This window comes from Leiobunum rupestre, chromosome 7 (genome assembly GCF_980474605.1).
Source record: "Leiobunum rupestre chromosome 7, qqLeiRupe1.1.hap1, whole genome shotgun sequence".
Classification (NCBI taxonomy): Eukaryota; Metazoa; Arthropoda; class Arachnida; order Opiliones; family Sclerosomatidae; genus Leiobunum; species Leiobunum rupestre.
In genome coordinates, this window is record NC_143390.1 from 24,188,477 (window position 1) to 24,209,663 (window position 21,187).

Consider the following 21,187-nt stretch of genomic DNA (forward strand, 5'->3'; position numbering starts at 1 on the left):
ATTAAAAGAAGAAAAAGGAACTTTTCATAGTGTTATTCTACCTATTTACATATCGGAAATGTATTTATATTTTACCGTATTTAAAATATAGGTAATTGTTTTTATTGGCTTGACTTAAATAAAGCGTGAAAGTTATTAGTTTCAAAATGATATTTACAAATCTTATCCACACAAATTTAATTTAATTTTAATTTTAGTGTTTTATAGTATCTTTCTGACTATATTTGTGTATAAGAATTATATTTTACCGTATTTAAATAGTAATAAAAGCGAATTGAAAGTTTGAAGAAAATATGAATTAAGTTCGTAAATAAAATCCTTTTATAGTACTTTGAAGGACTCTTAATACGTTTTCAACTTGAATAAAATTAAAAACAATAATCTAAGATACCCTTTAAAGTTAAATTCCTTTAGAGTTTATCAGTAAAACCACTTTAAGTATTTTTTCAATCCTTATACCTATATTTACATATTGGAATTGTTACAAAAGGTTCTTTTAAACGTAACTTAGTACACTAATTAAGTATTTTTAATTTACCGTAATTAAAATATAGGTAAGTGGTTTTTATCTTATTTTATACCTACGGAAGCGATAAATAAATTAAAGCAATAAATTTTTGGAGTTTGGAGATGGGTGGGGAAAAAAAAAAGGCTCTTCGTTTTTCCAACTGCTTCTCTGATGTACCCAAAAATGGACCAAAATAGAACAAAAGTACCCTTAAAACGACCAAAGTCACCATTTTCGGCCCTATGTACCCCATTTCGGACCAAAAGTACCCCAAACTGGACCTATTAGCTTTATTGTAATGTTAAACTCCCATAGAGATTCCCCTAAAAGAAAAAAAACTTGCGGTCCAATTTTGGGTACATGAATTATTTCGGAGAGGGAATCCATGTTTTAAATTCAAATTAACCGCGCGCCCGGCAATCCGCGCCTCCCAGGTAATCCACGCCTCCCAGGTAATCCACGCACGCGCGCGCTATCTTCCTGCCTAGGTTATCAAGTATCATACAACTTACATAATTTCTACTTATTTCGTACGATAAAACGCGATCGAGATATTCGTTTTAAGAAATACTCGTGAGATTGGTTCAAGTGTCAAGCATACTACAATGATATTAAAATGAAGTTTAAAAATATTTCCATTCTACTTTAACAACGAATATTCCATGACGTCAAAACACTTCAATTCAAATTAACCGCGTCCCCCGGGGTAATCTGCGCACGCGTCGCCTAGGTTATCAATTTTTACATCATTTCAACTTATTCCGTACGATAAAACTTGATAAGATATACGTTCAAGTATCTTTCGAGATAAGCGTAGATAAATGAACAAGTTGGCCTGGACACAATATGTTGATATACGGGAAAACGAATCGTCGCGAGAAATACCCTAAATACATTGACTTTTCGATGATTTTACCCCCATTTCATCCCTTAAATCCCGGATCCCGACGATCCCGACGATCCCGATCCCGGGATCGGAGTGTCGACCTCACTTTCCTTCTACTAAAGATATGGTGACTCTCTTTATAAAGAGCTCGGTTGAACGAGTTAAACCAAGATTGAACGACACGACACGAAAAAAACTAATAGGTAATGAAAGATAAGTGTAGGTCCACACCTGCGGACAGCGGATACGAAGAGATTAGTGGGAAACCCCAGAAATACAGAATGCCGGGAAAATGTATACAAAAGAAAGAATTCTGAAAGTTTGAGGTTTACCAATGTAGGCTCTCCCCAAGTGCGGCACTAGCGAGATCACACCGAAAAAATTTAAATTAGCGCGACGCGACATTGACGAATGTTTCCAGCTTCGAACCGAACACCTGCAAAAGGGTAGATTGCTTCCTTTTTGGGGTTTTTTTTCGGGTTTGCTTTTCTCCCGTCAGTAGGGTTTTCTATTAGTAACTTTTGGTTGAGATAATTAATGTATTGTTTCCATATTTGCAAGGAGGAAGAAAGTAAACGTCTTCGCTGCCACATTTTGATTTTTATTTTATTTATAATTAACTACTTTATCTACAAACGGACATTCAAGGACTACGCAATAATTAGGATAATTAGGGAATAATGGTTTTTTCGATTTGATTGTGTCCACTCTAATAATTAATTAAAGTTCGTTTAATTCAATTTAAATCTATCTCTCATATATACATTTTCTAAACTAGTATATAAACTTACAGTCAGGCGGCATAGCGATAAAATCATGCGTTTTGCGACAAAAAATGCCATTTTCATCGAATTTTGTTGCTGTGTTACAATTATTCGTTTTCAGACTATGAAATTTGTTGTTGTAGATAAAAAATTACCCAAAGAAATTGACAGAAGTTGCACAGTGTGAATGACACTTTATACTACGACCATTTTATCCTATATCATATTGCTGAAATAATATGTGTTAATAATAGAAGCAACTTATTAATACAGAGCTGGAGGTCACCATTCGGTTAAGACAAAAAAACAGTAAAAGTATGATATTTAAAGTCTACTTCTTATAAGATAAAATTATAACCAATATCAGACACGTAAAAGTATTCATGATGCCCTTTATACGAATGAAATTGAGTTAATTTTATTTCTTGGCGAAATGTTTAGGTATTTTATTTCATGGAGAGAAATTATTTTCTTGCGCAGTTTAATAGAGAGAAATGAGAGCGAAATTATGGCACTACTAATTTGCATATCGGCCTAAGGCGGGGCCAAGCGTTAATTTGGCCCCGCCAATTAATATTTTAAATAACTCATTAACGAATGCGGAGAGAAATTATTTTCTTGCGCAGATTAATAGAGAGAAATGAGAGCGAAATTATGGCACTACTAATTTGCATATCGGCCTAAGGCGGGGCCAAGCGTTAATTTGGCCCCGCCAATTAATATTTTAAATAACTCATTAACGAATGCGGAGAGAAATTATTTTCTTGCGCAGATTAATAGAGAGAAATGAGAGCGAAATTATGGCACTACTAATTTGCATATCGGCCTAAGGCGGGGCCAAGCGTTAATTTGGCCCCGCCAATTAATATTTTAAATAACTCATTAACGAATGCGGAGAGAAATTATTTTCTTGCGCAGATTAATAGAGAGAAATGAGAGCGAAATTATGGCACTACTAATTTCCATATCGGCCTAAGGCGGGGCCAAGCGTTAATTTGGCCCCGCCAATTAATATTTTAAATAACTCATTAACGAATGCGGAGAGAAATTATTTTCTTGCGCAGATTAATAGAGAGAAATGAGAGCGAAATTATGGCACTACTAATTTGCATATCGGCCTAAGGCGGGGCCAAGCGTTAATTTGGCCCCGCCAATTAATATTTTAAATAACTCATTAACGAATGCGGAGAGAAATTATTTTCTTGCGCAGATTAATAGAGAGAAATGAGAGCGAAATTATGGCACTACTAATTCGCATATCGGTATAAGGCGGGGCCAAGCGTTAATTTGGCCCCGCCAATTAATATTTTAAATAACTCATTAACGAATGCGGAGAGAAATTATTTTCTTGCGCAGATTAATAGAGAGAAATGAGAGCGAAATTATGGCACTACTAATTTGCATATCGGCCTAAGGCGGGGCCAAGCGTTAATTTGGCCCCGCCAATTAATATTTTAAATAACTCATTAACGAATGCGGAGAGAAATTATTTTCTTGCGCAGATTAATAGAGAGAAATGAGAGCGAAATTATGGCACTACTAATTTGCATATCGGCCTAAGGCGGGGCCAAGCGTTAATTTGGCCCCGCCAATTAATAATTTAAATAACTCATTAACGAATGCGGAGAGAAATTATTTTCTTGCGCAGATTAATAGAGAGAAATGAGAGCGAAATTATGGCACTACTAATTTGCATATCGGCCTAAGGCGGGGCCAAGCGTTAATTTGGCCCCGCCAATTAATATTTTAAATAACTCATTAACGAATGCGGAGAGAAATTATTTTCTTGCGCAGATTAATAGAGAGAAATGAGAGCGAAATTATGGCACTACTAATTTGCATATCGGCCTAAGGCGGGGCCAAGCGTTAATTTGGCCCCGCCAATTAATATTTTAAATAACTCATTAACGAATGCGGAGAGAAATTATTTTCTTGCGCAGATTAATAGAGAGAAATGAGAGCGAAATTATGGCACTACTAATTTGCATATCGGCCTAAGGCGGGGCCAAGCGTTAATTTGGCCCCGCCAATTAATAATTTAAATAACTCATTAACGAATGCGGAGAGAAATTATTTTCTTGCGCAGATTAATAGAGAGAAATGAGAGCGAAATTATGGCACTACTAATTTGCATATCGGCCTAAGGCGGGGCCAAGCGTTAATTTGGCCCCGCCAATTAATATTTTAAATAACTCATTAACGAATGCGGAGAGAAATTATTTTCTTGCGCAGATTAATAGAGAGAAATGAGAGCGAAATTATGGCACTACTAATTTGCATATCGGCCTAAGGCGGGGCCAAGCGTTAATTTGGCCCCGCCAATTAATATTTTAAATAACTCATTAACGAATGCGGAGAGAAATTATTTTCTTGCGCAGATTAATAGAGAGAAATGAGAGCGAAATTATGGCACTACTAATTTGCATATCGGCCTAAGGCGGGGCCAAGCGTTAATTTGGCCCCGCCAATTAATAATTTAAATAACTCATTAACGAATGCGGAGAGAAATTATTTTCTTGCGCAGATTAATAGAGAGAAATGAGAGCGAAATTATGGCACTACTAATTTGCATATCGGCCTAAGGCGGGGCCAAGCGTTAATTTGGCCCCGCCAATTAATATTTTAAATAACTCATTAACGAATGCGGAGAGAAATTATTTTCTTGCGCAGATTAATAGAGAGAAATGAGAGCGAAATTATGGCACTACTAATTTGCATATCGGCCTAAGGCGGGGCCAAGCGTTAATTTGGCCCCGCCAATTAATATTTTAAATAACTCATTAACGAATGCGGAGAGAAATTATTTTCTTGCGCAGATTAATAGAGAGAAATGAGAGCGAAATTATGGCACTACTAATTTGCATATCGGCCTAAGGCGGGGCCAAGCGTTAATTTGGCCCCGCCAATTAATATTTTAAATAACTCATTAACGAATGCGGAGAGAAATTATTTTCTTGCGCAGATTAATAGAGAGAAATGAGAGCGAAATTATGGCACTACTAATTTGCATATCGGCCTAAGGCGGGGCCAAGCGTTAATTTGGCCCCGCCAATTAATATTTTAAATAACTCATTAACGAATGCGGAGAGAAATTATTTTCTTGTGCAGATTAATAGAGAGAAATGAGAGCGAAATTATGGCACTACTAATTTGCATATCGGCCTAAGGCGGGGCCAAGCGTTAATTTGGCCCCGCCAATTAATAATTTAAATAACTCATTAACGAATGCGGAGAGAAATTATTTTCTTGCGCAGATTAATAGAGAGAAATGAGAGCGAAATTATGGCACTACTAATTTGCATATCGGCCTAAGGCGGGGCCAAGCGTTAATTTGGCCCCGCCAATTAATATTTTAAATAACTCATTAACGAATGCGGAGAGAAATTATTTTCTTGCGCAGATTAATAGAGAGAAATGAGAGCGAAATTATGGCACTACTAATTTGCATATCGGCCTAAGGCGGGGCCAAGCGTTAATTTGGCCCCGCCAATTAATAATTTAAATAACTCATTAACGAATGCGGAGAGAAATTATTTTCTTGCGCAGATTAATAGAGAGAAATGAGAGCGAAATTATGGCACTACTAATTTGCATATCGGCCTAAGGCGGGGCCAAGCGTTAATTTGGCCCCGCCAATTAATATTTTAAATAACTCATTAACGAATGCGGAGAGAAATTATTTTCTTGCGCAGATTAATAGAGAGAAATGAGAGCGAAATTATGGCACTACTAATTTGCATATCGGCCTAAGGCGGGGCCAAGCGTTAATTTGGCCCCGCCAATTAATATTTTAAATAACTCATTAACGAATGCGGAGAGAAATTATTTTCTTGCGCAGATTAATAGAGAGAAATGAGAGCGAAATTATGGCACTACTAATTTGCATATCGGTATAAGGCGGGGCCAAGCGTTAATTTGGCCCCGCCAATTAATAATTTAAATAACTCATTAACGAATGCGGAGAGAAATTATTTCATAGTGCAATTTAATAGAGAGAAATGAGAGCGAAATTATGGCACTACTAATTTGCATATCGGCCTAAGGCGGGGCCAAGCGTTAATTTGGCCCCGCCAATTAATAATTTAAATAACTCATTAACGAATGCGGAGAGAAATTATTTCATAGTGCAATTTAATAGAGAGAAATGAGAGCGAAATTATGGCACTACTAATTTGCATATCGGCCTAAGGCGGGGCCAAGCGTTAATTTGGCCCCGCCAATTAATATTTTAAATAACTCATTAACGAATGCGGAGAGAAATTATTTTCTTGCGCAGATTAATAGAGAGAAATGAGAGCGAAATTATGGCACTACTAATTTGCATATCGGCCTAAGGCGGGGCCAAGCGTTAATTTGGCCCCGCCAATTAATAATTTAAATAACTCATTAACGAATGCGGAGAGAAATTATTTTCTTGCGCAGATTAATAGAGAGAAATGAGAGCGAAATTATGGCACTACTAATTTGCATATCGGCCTAAGGCGGGGCCAAGCGTTAATTTGGCCCCGCCAATTAATATTTTAAATAACTCATTAACGAATGCGGAGAGAAATTATTTTCTTGCGCAGATTAATAGAGAGAAATGAGAGCGAAATTATGGCACTACTAATTTGCATATCGGCCTAAGGCGGGGCCAAGCGTTAATTTGGCCCCGCCAATTAATATTTTAAATAACTCATTAACGAATGCGGAGAGAAATTATTTTCTTGCGCAGATTAATAGAGAGAAATGAGAGCGAAATTATGGCACTACTAATTTGCATATCGGCCTAAGGCGGGGCCAAGCGTTAATTTGGCCCCGCCAATTAATATTTTAAATAACTCATTAACGAATGCGGAGAGAAATTATTTTCTTGCGCAGATTAATAGAGAGAAATGAGAGCGAAATTATGGCACTACTAATTTGCATATCGGCCTAAGGCGGGGCCAAGCGTTAATTTGGCCCCGCCAATTAATAATTTAAATAACTCATTAACGAATGCGGAGAGAAATTATTTTCTTGCGCAGATTAATAGAGAGAAATGAGAGCGAAATTATGGCACTACTAATTTGCATATCGGCCTAAGGCGGGGCCAAGCGTTAATTTGGCCCCGCCAATTAATAATTTAAATAACTCATTAACGAATGCGGAGAGAAATTATTTTCTTGCGCAGATTAATAGAGAGAAATGAGAGCGAAATTATGGCACTACTAATTTGCATATCGGCCTAAGGCGGGGCCAAGCGTTAATTTGGCCCCGCCAATTAATATTTTAAATAACTCATTAACGAATGCGGAGAGAAATTATTTTCTTGCGCAGATTAATAGAGAGAAATGAGAGCGAAATTATGGCACTACTAATTTGCATATCGGCCTAAGGCGGGGCCAAGCGTTAATTTGGCCCCGCCAATTAATAATTTAAATAACTCATTAACGAATGCGGAGAGAAATTATTTTCTTGCGCAGATTAATAGAGAGAAATGAGAGCGAAATTATGGCACTACTAATTTGCATATCGGCCTAAGGCGGGGCCAAGCGTTAATTTGGCCCCGCCAATTAATATTTTAAATAACTCATTAACGAATGCGGAGAGAAATTATTTTCTTGCGCAGATTAATAGAGAGAAATGAGAGCGAAATTATGGCACTACTAATTTGCATATCGGCCTAAGGCGGGGCCAAGCGTTAATTTGGCCCCGCCAATTAATATTTTAAATAACTCATTAACGAATGCGGAGAGAAATTATTTTCTTGCGCAGATTAATAGAGAGAAATGAGAGCGAAATTATGGCACTACTAATTTGCATATCGGCCTAAGGCGGGGCCAAGCGTTAATTTGGCCCCGCCAATTAATAATTTAAATAACTCATTAACGAATGCGGAGAGAAATTATTTTCTTGCGCAGATTAATAGAGAGAAATGAGAGCGAAATTATGGCACTACTAATTTGCATATCGGCCTAAGGCGGGGCCAAGCGTTAATTTGGCCCCGCCAATTAATATTTTAAATAACTCATTAACGAATGCGGAGAGAAATTATTTTCTTGCGCAGATTAATAGAGAGAAATGAGAGCGAAATTATGGCACTACTAATTTGCATATCGGCCTAAGGCGGGGCCAAGCGTTAATTTGGCCCCGCCAATTAATATTTTAAATAACTCATTAACGAATGCGGAGAGAAATTATTTTCTTGCGCAGATTAATAGAGAGAAATGAGAGCGAAATTATGGCACTACTAATTTGCATATCGGCCTAAGGCGGGGCCAAGCGTTAATTTGGCCCCGCCAATTAATATTTTAAATAACTCATTAACGAATGCGGAGAGAAATTATTTTCTTGCGCAGATTAATAGAGAGAAATGAGAGCGAAATTATGGCACTACTAATTTGCATATCGGCCTAAGGCGGGGCCAAGCGTTAATTTGGCCCCGCCAATTAATAATTTAAATAACTCATTAACGAATGCGGAGAGAAATTATTTTCTTGCGCAGATTAATAGAGAGAAATGAGAGCGAAATTATGGCACTACTAATTTGCATATCGGCCTAAGGCGGGGCCAAGCGTTAATTTGGCCCCGCCAATTAATAATTTAAATAACTCATTAACGAATGCGGAGAGAAATTATTTTCTTGCGCAGATTAATAGAGAGAAATGAGAGCGAAATTATGGCACTACTAATTTGCATATCGGCCTAAGGCGGGGCCAAGCGTTAATTTGGCCCCGCCAATTAATATTTTAAATAACTCATTAACGAATGCGGAGAGAAATTATTTTCTTGCGCAGATTAATAGAGAGAAATGAGAGCGAAATTATGGCACTACTAATTTGCATATCGGCCTAAGGCGGGGCCAAGCGTTAATTTGGCCCCGCCAATTAATATTTTAAATAACTCATTAACGAATGCGGAGAGAAATTATTTTCTTGCGCAGATTAATAGAGAGAAATGAGAGCGAAATTATGGCACTACTAATTTGCATATCGGCCTAAGGCGGGGCCAAGCGTTAATTTGGCCCCGCCAATTAATATTTTAAATAACTCATTAACGAATGCGGAGAGAAATTATTTTCTTGCGCAGATTAATAGAGAGAAATGAGAGCGAAATTATGGCACTACTAATTTGCATATCGGCCTAAGGCGGGGCCAAGCGTTAATTTGGCCCCGCCAATTAATAATTTAAATAACTCATTAACGAATGCGGAGAGAAATTATTTTCTTGCGCAGATTAATAGAGAGAAATGAGAGCGAAATTATGGCACTACTAATTTGCATATCGGCCTAAGGCGGGGCCAAGCGTTAATTTGGCCCCGCCAATTAATATTTTAAATAACTCATTAACGAATGCGGAGAGAAATTATTTTCTTGCGCAGATTAATAGAGAGAAATGAGAGCGAAATTATGGCACTACTAATTTGCATATCGGCCTAAGGCGGGGCCAAGCGTTAATTTGGCCCCGCCAATTAATAATTTAAATAACTCATTAACGAATGCGGAGAGAAATTATTTTCTTGCGCAGATTAATAGAGAGAAATGAGAGCGAAATTATGGCACTACTAATTTGCATATCGGCCTAAGGCGGGGCCAAGCGTTAATTTGGCCCCGCCAATTAATATTTTAAATAACTCATTAACGAATGCGGAGAGAAATTATTTTCTTGCGCAGATTAATAGAGAGAAATGAGAGCGAAATTATGGCACTACTAATTTGCATATCGGCCTAAGGCGGGGCCAAGCGTTAATTTGGCCCCGCCAATTAATATTTTAAATAACTCATTAACGAATGCGGAGAGAAATTATTTTCTTGCGCAGATTAATAGAGAGAAATGAGAGCGAAATTATGGCACTACTAATTTGCATATCGGTATAAGGCGGGGCCAAGCGTTAATTTGGCCCCGCCAATTAATAATTTAAATAACTCATTAACGAATGCGGAGAGAAATTATTTCATAGTGCAATTTAATAGAGAGAAATGAGAGCGAAATTATGGCACTACTAATTTGCATATCGGCCTAAGGCGGGGCCAAGCGTTAATTTGGCCCCGCCAATTAATAATTTAAATAACTCATTAACGAATGCGGAGAGAAATTATTTCATAGTGCAATTTAATAGAGAGAAATGAGAGCGAAATTATGGCACTACTAATTTGCATATCGGCCTAAGGCGGGGCCAAGAGTTAATTTGGCCCCGCCAATTAATAATTTAAATAACTCATTAACGAATGCGAAGAGAAATTATTTTATAGTGCAATTTAATAGAGAGAAATGAGAGCGAAATTATGGCACTACTAATTTGCATATCGGCCTAAGGCGGGGCCAAGCGTTAATTTGGCCCCGCCAATTAATAATTTAAATAACTCATTAACGAATGCGAAGAGAAATTATTTTATAGTGCAATTTAATAGAGAGAAATGAGAGCGAAATTATGGCACTACTAATTTGCATATCGGCCTAAGGCGGGGCCAAGCGTTAATTTGGCCCCGCCAATTAATAATTTAAATAACTCAATAACGAATGCGGAGAGAAATTATTTTCTTGCGCAGTTTAATAGAGAGAAATGAGAGCGAAATTATGGCACTGATATTTTGCATATAGTTTGAGTGGCGGGGCCAAGCGTTAACTTGGCCCCGCCGATTAAAAATTAAATAACTAATTAACGAATGCGGAGAGAAATTATTTTATAGTGCAATTTAATAGAGAGAAATGACGACATAACGTTCCTTAATTTAGGTCCGACTTTCATGAAAGTTATATTTTTGAATAGCTGTGCTTTCCATATAACCTAGAATTGCAATTACGTTGCTTAAGTTTAATTCTAAGTTAGGTTTTTTGGGCAGCGTATACATACCCCCCTCAACTTCGAACATTGGAAATACGCGTGGTTATAGAGACTATACGCGAATTTATCTCTGGCATTTTTCAAGGCCGTTCTAATATGGCCCAAAGTAACAAATAAGTGTGACACTTATCGGAGTAATACGCTATGCTTACAACGTATGACCTGAAGTAACAAATAAGTGTGACACTTATCGGAGTAATACGCTATGCTTACAACGTACGACCTGAAGTAACAAAGAAGTGTGACACTTATCGGAGTAATACGCTATGCTTTCAACGTATGACCTGAAGTAACAAATAAGTGTGACACTTATCGGAGTAATACGCTATGCTTACAACTTATGACCTGAAGTAACAAATAAGTGTGACACTTATCGGAGTAATACGCTATGCTTACAACGTACGACCTGAAGTAACAAAGAAGTGTGACACTTATCGGAGTAATACGCGATGCTTACAACGTACGACCTGAAGTAACAAATACGTGTGACACTTATCGGAGAAATACGCTATGCTTACAACGTATGACCTGAAGTAACAAATAAGTGTGACACTTATCGGAGTAATACGCTATGCTTACAACGTCTGACCAGAAGTAACAAATAAGTGTGATCAGAAGTAAAAAATAAGAAAGACACTGTTCGAAGGAATCTTCGATGCTTTCAAAGTATGACTAGAAGTTACAAATAAGTGTAAATACAATTATGTGTGGCCGTGGATATATATTGGTTGTGATACCGGCGTTGCAGGTTGCTGTGAATAGCTCAAACAAACTTAACACATTAGAAGGATTGTGTGTATTCTGACCGTTGTACGTCTTGTTTACCTATCGCAGAAACCCAAACCTTAATGTTAGCATTTCCCTGCTGCTTGGTTTTGCGCTTGTTGCAGCCTACTTCCAGGGGCTCGTAGGCCACACTTTGAAGCTCTCTGGCACTCTTTTAACTCATCGTAGGAAAATGGGGAGTAAACCGGCATACTTCTCAACTTACCCCCTACAACTCCTTATAATTTTGGCATAACCTTTTGAAACACCCTGTATAAGACGCGGTAATAGTAAACACCAGATTAAACGTGATTGAACTGTGACCATGGAACTATTCTCGGTTCATGCTGTGACGAAAATATCATCCGTTATTAGGTTTCTGTATATCCATACGACCATAAGTAACATAAAACCATAATGATGCATAAGTCTATAATATTATTCCATAAGTTTGTCACTTTGGGGAATATTTTACTGAGAGCTAGTAACGAAGTGACGTCATCACCAGAAGAAAATCTACCCCTAGCAAAGGCTACGTGTGACGCGTTAGCAAGCGACGCAAAACGGCGACGAAGCCCGTAATGCAGTCTGTCTGGCGAATAGCTCTCAGTAAAACTTTTGCATTTGAAGAAAGGAAGTGTCACACTTATGTAATAATATTATACACTTTTTAAAATTTTGAGACTTTCACACGTTTTCGTTCGTAATTATTGCCATAACAGTAGCCTTGCCGTAATTTTTTCAACAAAGAGAGTAGGAAGCACTTTCAATTACGCAATCACTTCGCAACAGATCAACGTTACCCGAAATCGTTCAGTGTCACGCTTATGTCATTATGTAACTTCAGGAATCCATACTTCTACTTGGAATGCTTATCGCGGCAGATTTTCGTCTCGATGTGGCTGACGGTTTTTTGACGTCACTGTGTTAACTTAACAAATAACTACGTGAGAGGGGAGCGCCCGCAGAGGGGATTTTTTCTCTTGTACGCGGGGCCAAAACCGTCAGAGTTATCTTACCATACGCGATACGGCACAGTGGCGTAGCTAGGAAAATTTGACCTATGGCAAACCATAGAAATTGCGCCCCTTCCCAGGTGGTCAGAGTTATAGGAAATGGAATATAAGTGAAACTTTAGTGATTTTTTAATAACTATGATCTTTTATTGTACAAGAAATATTATGTAATTCGAAACCAACTTATAGTGTTACCTTCCAGGCTTTGATTCACGAAAATTTGTCAATAATATCGTCGAAGTCTGTTTTTACACACAATCCTTGGGGATTTGTGTGTATTACGATCACCTATTGTGTAGCCGCCGCCCCCGTCGCTGCCGCCGCCGCGGGCGTACAAACGATTGCTCACGGTACGTTAGTGGTACAAAGGCGATTGATATCTCAATCGGTAGGCACTATTATAGGCTCGACGGCATTACAGTAATGTTTGGGATCGGAGCCCGAGAAGTTGGGCAAATTCCCAATTTACTATTTTTGGTGGTTTCGCTTTGTGTGGTAGATATTTTATTTAAAATTAAGTCCGATAACGTTAAAAATATTTTTGGTTAGGTTAGGATTCAGCGGATATACAATTTCAGTTATATCAGTAAATATTAAATTTAAGTATAGTTTCCTTGTTAATTTACTGGACCCCAATTTTCGCGGTTTTATATTTCCGGCTAAAAGTCTACATAACGTTCCTTAATTTAAATCCGATTTTCATGAGAGTTATATTTTTGAATAGCTGTGGTTTCCATATAACCTAGATTTGCAACTATGTTGCTTAATTTTAATTCTAAGTTAGGTTTTGTGTACAGCGTATACGGACCCCCGCAACTTCCGACATTGTAAATCCGCGTGTCTTTAGAGTTCTAAACGACAGTTTCCCTCTCACATTTTTTAATGCCGTTCGCGACGAGCTTTCAACGTAGGCCCAGAAGTAACTATAAGCGTGACACTCAACGTTTTACGCCCTTTTTACGCACGTCGTACGACAGGAAGAAGGTAAGTAAGATTTGATCAAAAACCACAAGTTTTGTTACTTCTAGGCCCATTCCAGCTTAGGTTGCAGTTGCGTTGAAAAAAGTTAATTTTAAGTGAGGTTATTAGGCATTTCGCGTCAGACCTGAATTCCTTAAGCGCTGAAGCTAAATTCGCATTCCATTGAAAACCTGCCTGAAATAAGAATAACGTCTGAACAGGCGGGTAAAAAATAAGTGTGACCCTAAATATTTGTTATGCCCAGAAGTTAAGAATAAGTGTGCCACTTAATATTTTTATGACTAGCCGCAGTACACACGATTTTTAATTTTAAGTGAGATTTTTGGCCAATTCGCGGGACCCCACAACCCGCGTACGCACCATTGTCATATTTGAATTTCGTGCCAATTGATACAGGCGTAGAGCTCGTCGTTTGGATATGAAATATCAGTTTTATTTGTTTTTATCCATAGCCGAAAATATCCGAATAAAAACTTATATTAATTCGTTTTATAACCGCGAATAATATTCATAAATTATTAATAACCGAAATTTTTATGAATAATTAAAAATTTTCCGGTTAATTTATCTGTTCCGCCGAGCTCTATAAAGGCGCCATCTAAGTTGTTCGCGTTTCGCTACTTTATTTCCAAAAATTGGTAACTCGAAAAATGCGATTTCGGTAAAATTCCTCTTGCGATTAAAAGTTACATCAGGGGGATTGTGTGTACTTAAATGTCCGGGACATCTTGTTTCCATTTCTTCTCTCTCGATATTTAGCAAAGCAAGTTCACACAACCTTCCTTGGCCCCAGGCATTTTTCCAGAAAGTTACCTAAATCTAATCTCATCTTAGAGATATATATAACGGAAATATAAACATTAAGAGAAACCTAAAACACAACACCAAAGCAGGCCGCCAAAAAAAAATTAAAACATAATTGGCGCCCCCCGTCAAGTGGCACCCATGGCACGCGCCATGGCTACCATACCCTAGATACGCCTCTGATACGGCATGATAAGCATTCCTGGTAATTTTTATTACGACGCAAAGGGGATGTAAGAAACTTTCGCCACTAGTGAAGTGACCGAGATAGAGGTCCTCTAAACAGACGGCACCTGATTATTCCATTGGTGGTCTTAAAATGAACAAGATGTCACGGACATTTAAGTACACACAATCACTCCGATGTATTAAATATATTTTAAATATTAAATTTAAATTTGAATTTTTTTAATCATCTTGTACATTAACTTAATAAACCCAAGAAGAATTTTATCGAAAATATATTTTTCAAGTGACGCGAACACGTTAATTTCAATTAATTTTTAGAGTTACATGGTTTTGGAAATAATGTAGCGGAACGCGAACGCGTTAGTTTTCACTCCAGCCGAATGTTTTTTGGAGTTAGATGGCGCCTGTATCAATTGGTACGAAATTCAAATATCACAATAGTGCGTTCGCGTGTTGTGGGGTCCCGCGAATTGGCAAGAAATCTCACTTAAAATTAAAATTATTTAATGCAAAATAAATCGTAGTTCAGAAATGATCATAACTAACTAAAAATATAATTTTCAACCAAGTCGCTCTTAATTTAAAAAAATTATGTAGATTTAAAGTTGAAAATCGCCTAAAAGCACTAAAATGGGCAAATGACCAACTTGTGGGCCCCTGTCCCCCGATCTCCAAAATGAGGGCATGATATTTCCTTTCGATTAAGATATCCCTGGTCCTTCTAAGCCTATGTGGAATACGGCGTATTAATTAGTCTAAGTTTCTAGTTATACTCAGTAGGGTTGCCAGAACGAGAAGATTATTAAAAAAAAATTAAATGAAATCTACGTGAACAAAATATTTTTTATTTCAAAACTACGAAGCTGTAACAATGATATTTTGTTTATGTAAATTGCAATGCTAAAATTGATTCTTTCTGAAGTTCCCCAGGCACTGTAATATTGTTGGCAGGCGTGTCATTCAGTTCTGTTGTTCAGAATCAGCTGAAGCCACTCTAACTTTCTTACTTGACTAGAGTTAACGACGTCAAAGCGCTATTTTAGTACCAAATTATGAAATCACAAATTATATAGTTAATGGCCTATCTCGTAGTCGCCAATAATTTAGATTAAATGCTAAGTAGACGGGCAGATATATTATGAATGTATAAGTAACACTAGGTTTTAAAAAAGTGTTGAAGTAAAAAAAATAAAGTTAAGACTTATAATCTGTATCTTCCCCTAGATTTGGACCTTTCACCGGAACGACCTTTACCTATTAAAAGATAATAATATCACCCATAAACAATTGGCGTATCAAAAAATTGCAGTTTAAAATATATCCTTGCCTTCCTTGCTCCTTAGGATGGTAACTTTCCCCGAAGCTGAATCTTCGCCCATTTCATTCTTAGCAACGCACCAATAAGTCGCTTGGTCATCATTCACGACTTTAAGTAGCTGCAACCAAGACGTCACCTCGTAATTACTGGGACCACCACGAGACTGAACAGCTACGTGAGGGTCATCACCTGGCACGAAGAATAACTTCAATAAAACACCAAATCTTTGTTAGTTCTTACGCAATATTAGATCAATTTACTGGGCAAAGGAATGATGTTGCCAGTTCCCCGGTCGATAAGCCATTCGATAACGGGCACCGGCCATCCAGTCGCTTCGCATGACAAAGCCACAAAGTGTCCAGTATGGTTGGTAACGTCTTCCGGCGGAGAAACTATCTTAGGAGCTGTAAAAGACCATCGAATTACTAACGAAGAAGGGAACAGTTCCTAGATATAAGCTAGCTTCGTCGGCGTTTTCACCCAGCGTCCAAAATTAGAACATCCCTAAGACAGATGTTGGAAGCGACGAAAGAGAGAACGCGGTGTTTGTTTTTCTTTAAGACCTACACGTGGATCTCGTACAGTCCTTACATGTATACGTGCGAAATTTAAGATAATTTCCGCGTACGGATCCACAGAAATTAATTGCTTTGTCGTTGCTCACACGCGTATATTAGTATGCAAGACCTCTGTGTCCACCAGAATCTATATTATACGCGTTTAAGGCGCTCTCGGAAACCGTGACACGTCAATTTTCCCAATTGCGAGCTCAAAGAAGTCTTCTCTGACTAAATAAGAAGGAAATAAACACTTTCCTTCGGCGAGAAATGTTTAGGAGGCCAAGTAGCGAGGAATGCGCGTAGGGAAAAGAACTTGATGAAAAGCAGACATCCAAGTATTTTAATACAGATTAACGATTTACTGGGATATTCCCATTCCCAAATCGAAGGGGTGTTTTAAAATGGAGAAATCCGAGGTCATCAAGTATAAAAGTTTAAAGGAAAAACAAAAATAAGATAAAGTCGGGGAGCGAGGTAATCCGATATTCTAGGGGACATGATGAATCTAAGAGGGACGATGATTTTATAACGGCATCGTTACGCGCTAAAGTTTATCACACTTCCTGTATATCGAAGGCTAGTTTAAATCAAAAATAATTATTAGGAAGAAATATCGCGACGAATTACAATATGTTAATGTCTAGTTGCTGTTTATCGTTTCGAGAGCGTTGATACGAAATAAATATAAAAATTCGGATATTTAAATGTATAGTTTCCAGGATCCTAAATCTAAATAGGATATAGGCTGTCCTTCGAAATAGTTTCTAATTACACTCCACTGCACAAAGAAACGCCATTATACGTTACAATTTATAATGTAATTAAAAACTCCCCAATTCTGTTTTATATAATTGTTGCGTTGTAATGGGATAAACGGGCTTTTTCAGACTCCTTTTATGGCGACCTAAATTTACAAAGAAAAGACGCGGCCATGATTTCCGTGTCCTTCGAAGTCCGAAGATAAACAAACACATGATACAACTCTAACGCGTATAAAGCCACTTTATAGTAAGAAACATTTTCCCGATATATTACAAATAAAACGAAAGACTCACCAGATTTGCAAGGACCACGACTAACAGCCCTCAAGGACAATGGATCTTCGTCGGATGACGTTAAGGGTATCAAATTAGAGTTAGAATCTTCGATGAACCTTCTCTGTCTGCCAGAAGATTCGGTAACCTCTTCGACTCTTTTTCGGTACCTGGCTTCGGTCAACTGACATTCATTCAGGTAGGTTTTTCCGTCGCTTCCGCAAAGGACATCGTTTTTCTTGCAAACGCAAAGGGCTTCCGGAGAGTCTTCGGGTGGTAGGTCAGTTCGAATACGACAAGCCAAATTCTCTCCGCAACCCGATGGTCCAGAAACCCCGGGTGATAACGGGTGACAACGTTGGCCTTCTCTTAAGGCGCATACGTAACAGCATCCGCAAACGTCTTTAATTACTCCGGCCAAACAGGGTTTGTCACCATTGGCGTTCGGCGGTCTACATTGGATCTCGTCACACCTTCCACACCCTTCCAAAGGCTTAGAACGCAGGGCTTCTAATTGCGGAGAGTCATCGGAACGCCGACGGCGTTGAACCTCCCCGGTCCCGCTAATCAAGGAAGAGGCAGCGAGAAGCAGACATACTAAGAGACAAAACGACGGGAAGCCCATCTTGGCCAATTCGGATATGATCGGAAGGAAGGATTACGCGCGGTTTATGAGGACCCCGCCGAAGAGAAAACTGTTTTATACCGAGGGCCAAGGTCGTGATTGGTCGTTAAGTATTCCAGGCCGTCCAAACGTACCTCTTCTCGTAAGAAAAACCACTCAAGGATTAAGAGTTTTAGAGAAGTAATTAACGTTATTGCTTAATCGCGGCAGAAGCGGTGCGTTTCTGAGCCGCGCTGATCGTCAAGCTACTCCAAACTGGGAGATGTTGTCAAGGAGCAGGAAACTCTCCCTCGTTTTTGCGGAGGATGCCAAAAGACCGCCAATGAGACGGGGTGGAGAACTAAAAGTTTACTTTTCCAAGACGTGGGGAGGGGAGAGACTTTCTGGGAGGCTTTGGACGTCAAGAAAGGCTTCATTTTCCTCTCCTATTTTTCGGGGTCTTAAAAAAATTTCGTTCTTACCCCCCTAGCTCTGGTCTAAGCGCAAGAATTAAAATAACAACCAAAAGGAGCTGTTTTTTACACCCACTCGATTCTAAAGCCAGTTTTGATAAATTTCTTAGCCTACACTTTTTTTTTGTATAAATACAGGTTTGTGATATACCAACAAATGTTGCTGCCATTTGATTACTGAGAGCAATTAGTTTTCACTTCACAATAAAAATAAACACGAATGACAGTCACAATTCTTTAATTTTAGCACGCTTCTGTAGACTGCAATCACCTTTCTTTCCTAACATAAACATTAAGTAACTTACGAATCTTTAAAATTGGATAATAAAACATCACGGCTTATCACACATTTTATAGTACAATTAATTTGTTCATTAGTATAAAATTATTTCAAATTATGAGAGCACTTCAATATTCAGTTACTTAATAAGTCAACTCAACTATTCACAGACAGTCAAATTTCTTAACTAAAACCAACCAGATAAATATAAAAGATTAATGAGTACCATTTATAATTATAACTCGTAGCGAGTAATTTTTTTGCTAACTCAATGGTTGATATGCAAATAATCTTTTTGAATGGAATGCGAAAGCTCCTGAGGAAAATAGCTTTAATGATATTGTGGAAGCATTAATGATTATTCATCATGGAAAAATTAATACAAATTATGGTATCACAGGTTTAAAACTGTTCTTGCTGCTTGACCTGTATTTCAAATTATTTGTAGAACACACACGCAGGACAGTTTTTAGTTGAATTGAGGAACTCAAAGCTATCCGCAGCTCTGAAATCTCTAATTCAAAATGTAATTTTTTATTGGTATTACACATTTCGACTTATGTTAAAAGTTTTAAATTTATAGAAAAAAACTATCAATAATCTTTAAATAGGCAGGCACTAATGTATTATAAAGGTTCATTCCAATAATTTTTTAATCTATGGAAAGACTAGGATGCAAAAATTTTCTGTAGAGGAAAGCTACCATTAACAGGTATATAAACTATGATAAAATATAATATGATGGATCTAATTTTACTACAATTATATTTCTAAACATTCTTGAAGGTGCATTAAAATTCACTCTTTTTACTTGCCCAAGTATCGATAAAATCGTGGCTAGTAATAGTAGTAATACAATATTGCACGCATTATTCCTACGATTATTTGTACCACTCCCAGCAATCTAAATGAGATTTGAAATCTATTTACACTCTAATTATTCCTACAATAGAGCCAAGTGGTAAATAAAATTTATATTTAATTTAATAACCTAATTTCATTTTAAATTAGCACACTGCCAGCACCTACACAAAAGGTTTTAAAGATTCACTAAATTTGTAGCCTAATTGAATATAAAGGCAAGGATCTAGAATGCAAATAATTCATCACAGATCTATCAACCACTAAACGACCTCTTAAACTATTCAGACTAGACTCAGTGACATCTCTGCAGTCGCTGACAGAAAGGCGTTTAAGTTTTTTGCAATATTCACCAACCATACGAATACCGTAATCAGTGATTCGCCAGCATCCGGAGACATCCAGGTCTTCTAGATGTTTGCAATAAGAAGCTAACACTGTTAAGGTTTGATCGGTTATCCCATATATTCTAGATAATGAAAGGCTTCGAAGAGATGAGCAATTTGCCGCCAATGCGCACGATGCCTCGTCAGAAAGCTCCCAGCAACTAGTAAGATCCATTACTTGAATTGCAGGACAGTTGCAAGCTAATGACACTACAGCTGCTGGACTAACCCAGTGGCAATTTTTAAGTGAAAGGCTTTCGAGTCTTTTACAGTGGACAGCCGCAATTTGTAGAGAAGCATTTGTAAGAGCAGAACAGCCTCCAAGATCAAGGCTTGTTAGGTGAGTGTTACGTTGCAAAATTGGTCTCAATAAATCATTGGTAAGCCACTTGCAGTTTCTTAGGCACAAGTGTCTTATGCTTCTGGAATCTTTAGTCGTCAGTTTGAATACGGAGGCATTAAATTTGTCACAAACAGGTGCATAATCAAAATTCTGCTTCGATTTCAAATACTCTAAAACGATTGATTTACCCAATGTAGAAGTTGCCCTGAGATTAAATATATCTTTCCACGAAAGTCCGGGAAAAACATATTGAAAGAGAATGTCTTGCCATGGAATTTCAAACAAAGAAATTTCTTGCGAAGTTTTATATTTAATGTACGCCATTAAAAACAATAGAGGAGCAGACCAGTTAAATCTTATCTTGAGCAAGGGGGGGGCCGAAACTTTCGGCCCGAATATCAATATTTTTTCCAAGGCCTAGAACGAGTTTAGCGCAAAATAAAAAGCTATACTAGTCTCATTCGATCAACGAATATTTTTAAATGAAGCTCATTATATGTTTTTCAAAAAAATTGTAAATAAACCTATGAAATTGCTATAATAGCTAAATTAATTGCAAGGAATAAGCCGCATAACGGTGCTGCTACCAATACAAAACTTTCGTTAAAT

General features: G+C 37.7%; 2 protein-coding genes across 2 annotated transcripts in view; both read right to left on the minus strand.

Annotated features, from left to right (window-relative positions):
• The window catches only part of LOC149935261 (protein-lysine N-trimethyltransferase SMYD5-like), a 286,480-nt gene that overhangs the window by 166,269 nt on the left and 99,024 nt on the right, over positions 1-21,187 (minus strand). The window lies entirely within an intron of this gene.
• Positions 15,543-18,552, minus strand: LOC149935267 (insulin-like growth factor-binding protein-related protein 1). Its single transcript, XM_090154297.1, has 4 exons — positions 17,653-18,552; positions 16,298-16,441; positions 16,047-16,226; positions 15,543-15,973 (listed from the first exon to the last, which is right to left on the minus strand). The coding sequence occupies exons 1-4, from the start codon at positions 18,254-18,256 to the stop codon at positions 15,921-15,923; spliced, it is 981 nt and encodes a 326-aa protein (XP_090010423.1). The 5' UTR covers positions 18,257-18,552; the 3' UTR covers positions 15,543-15,920.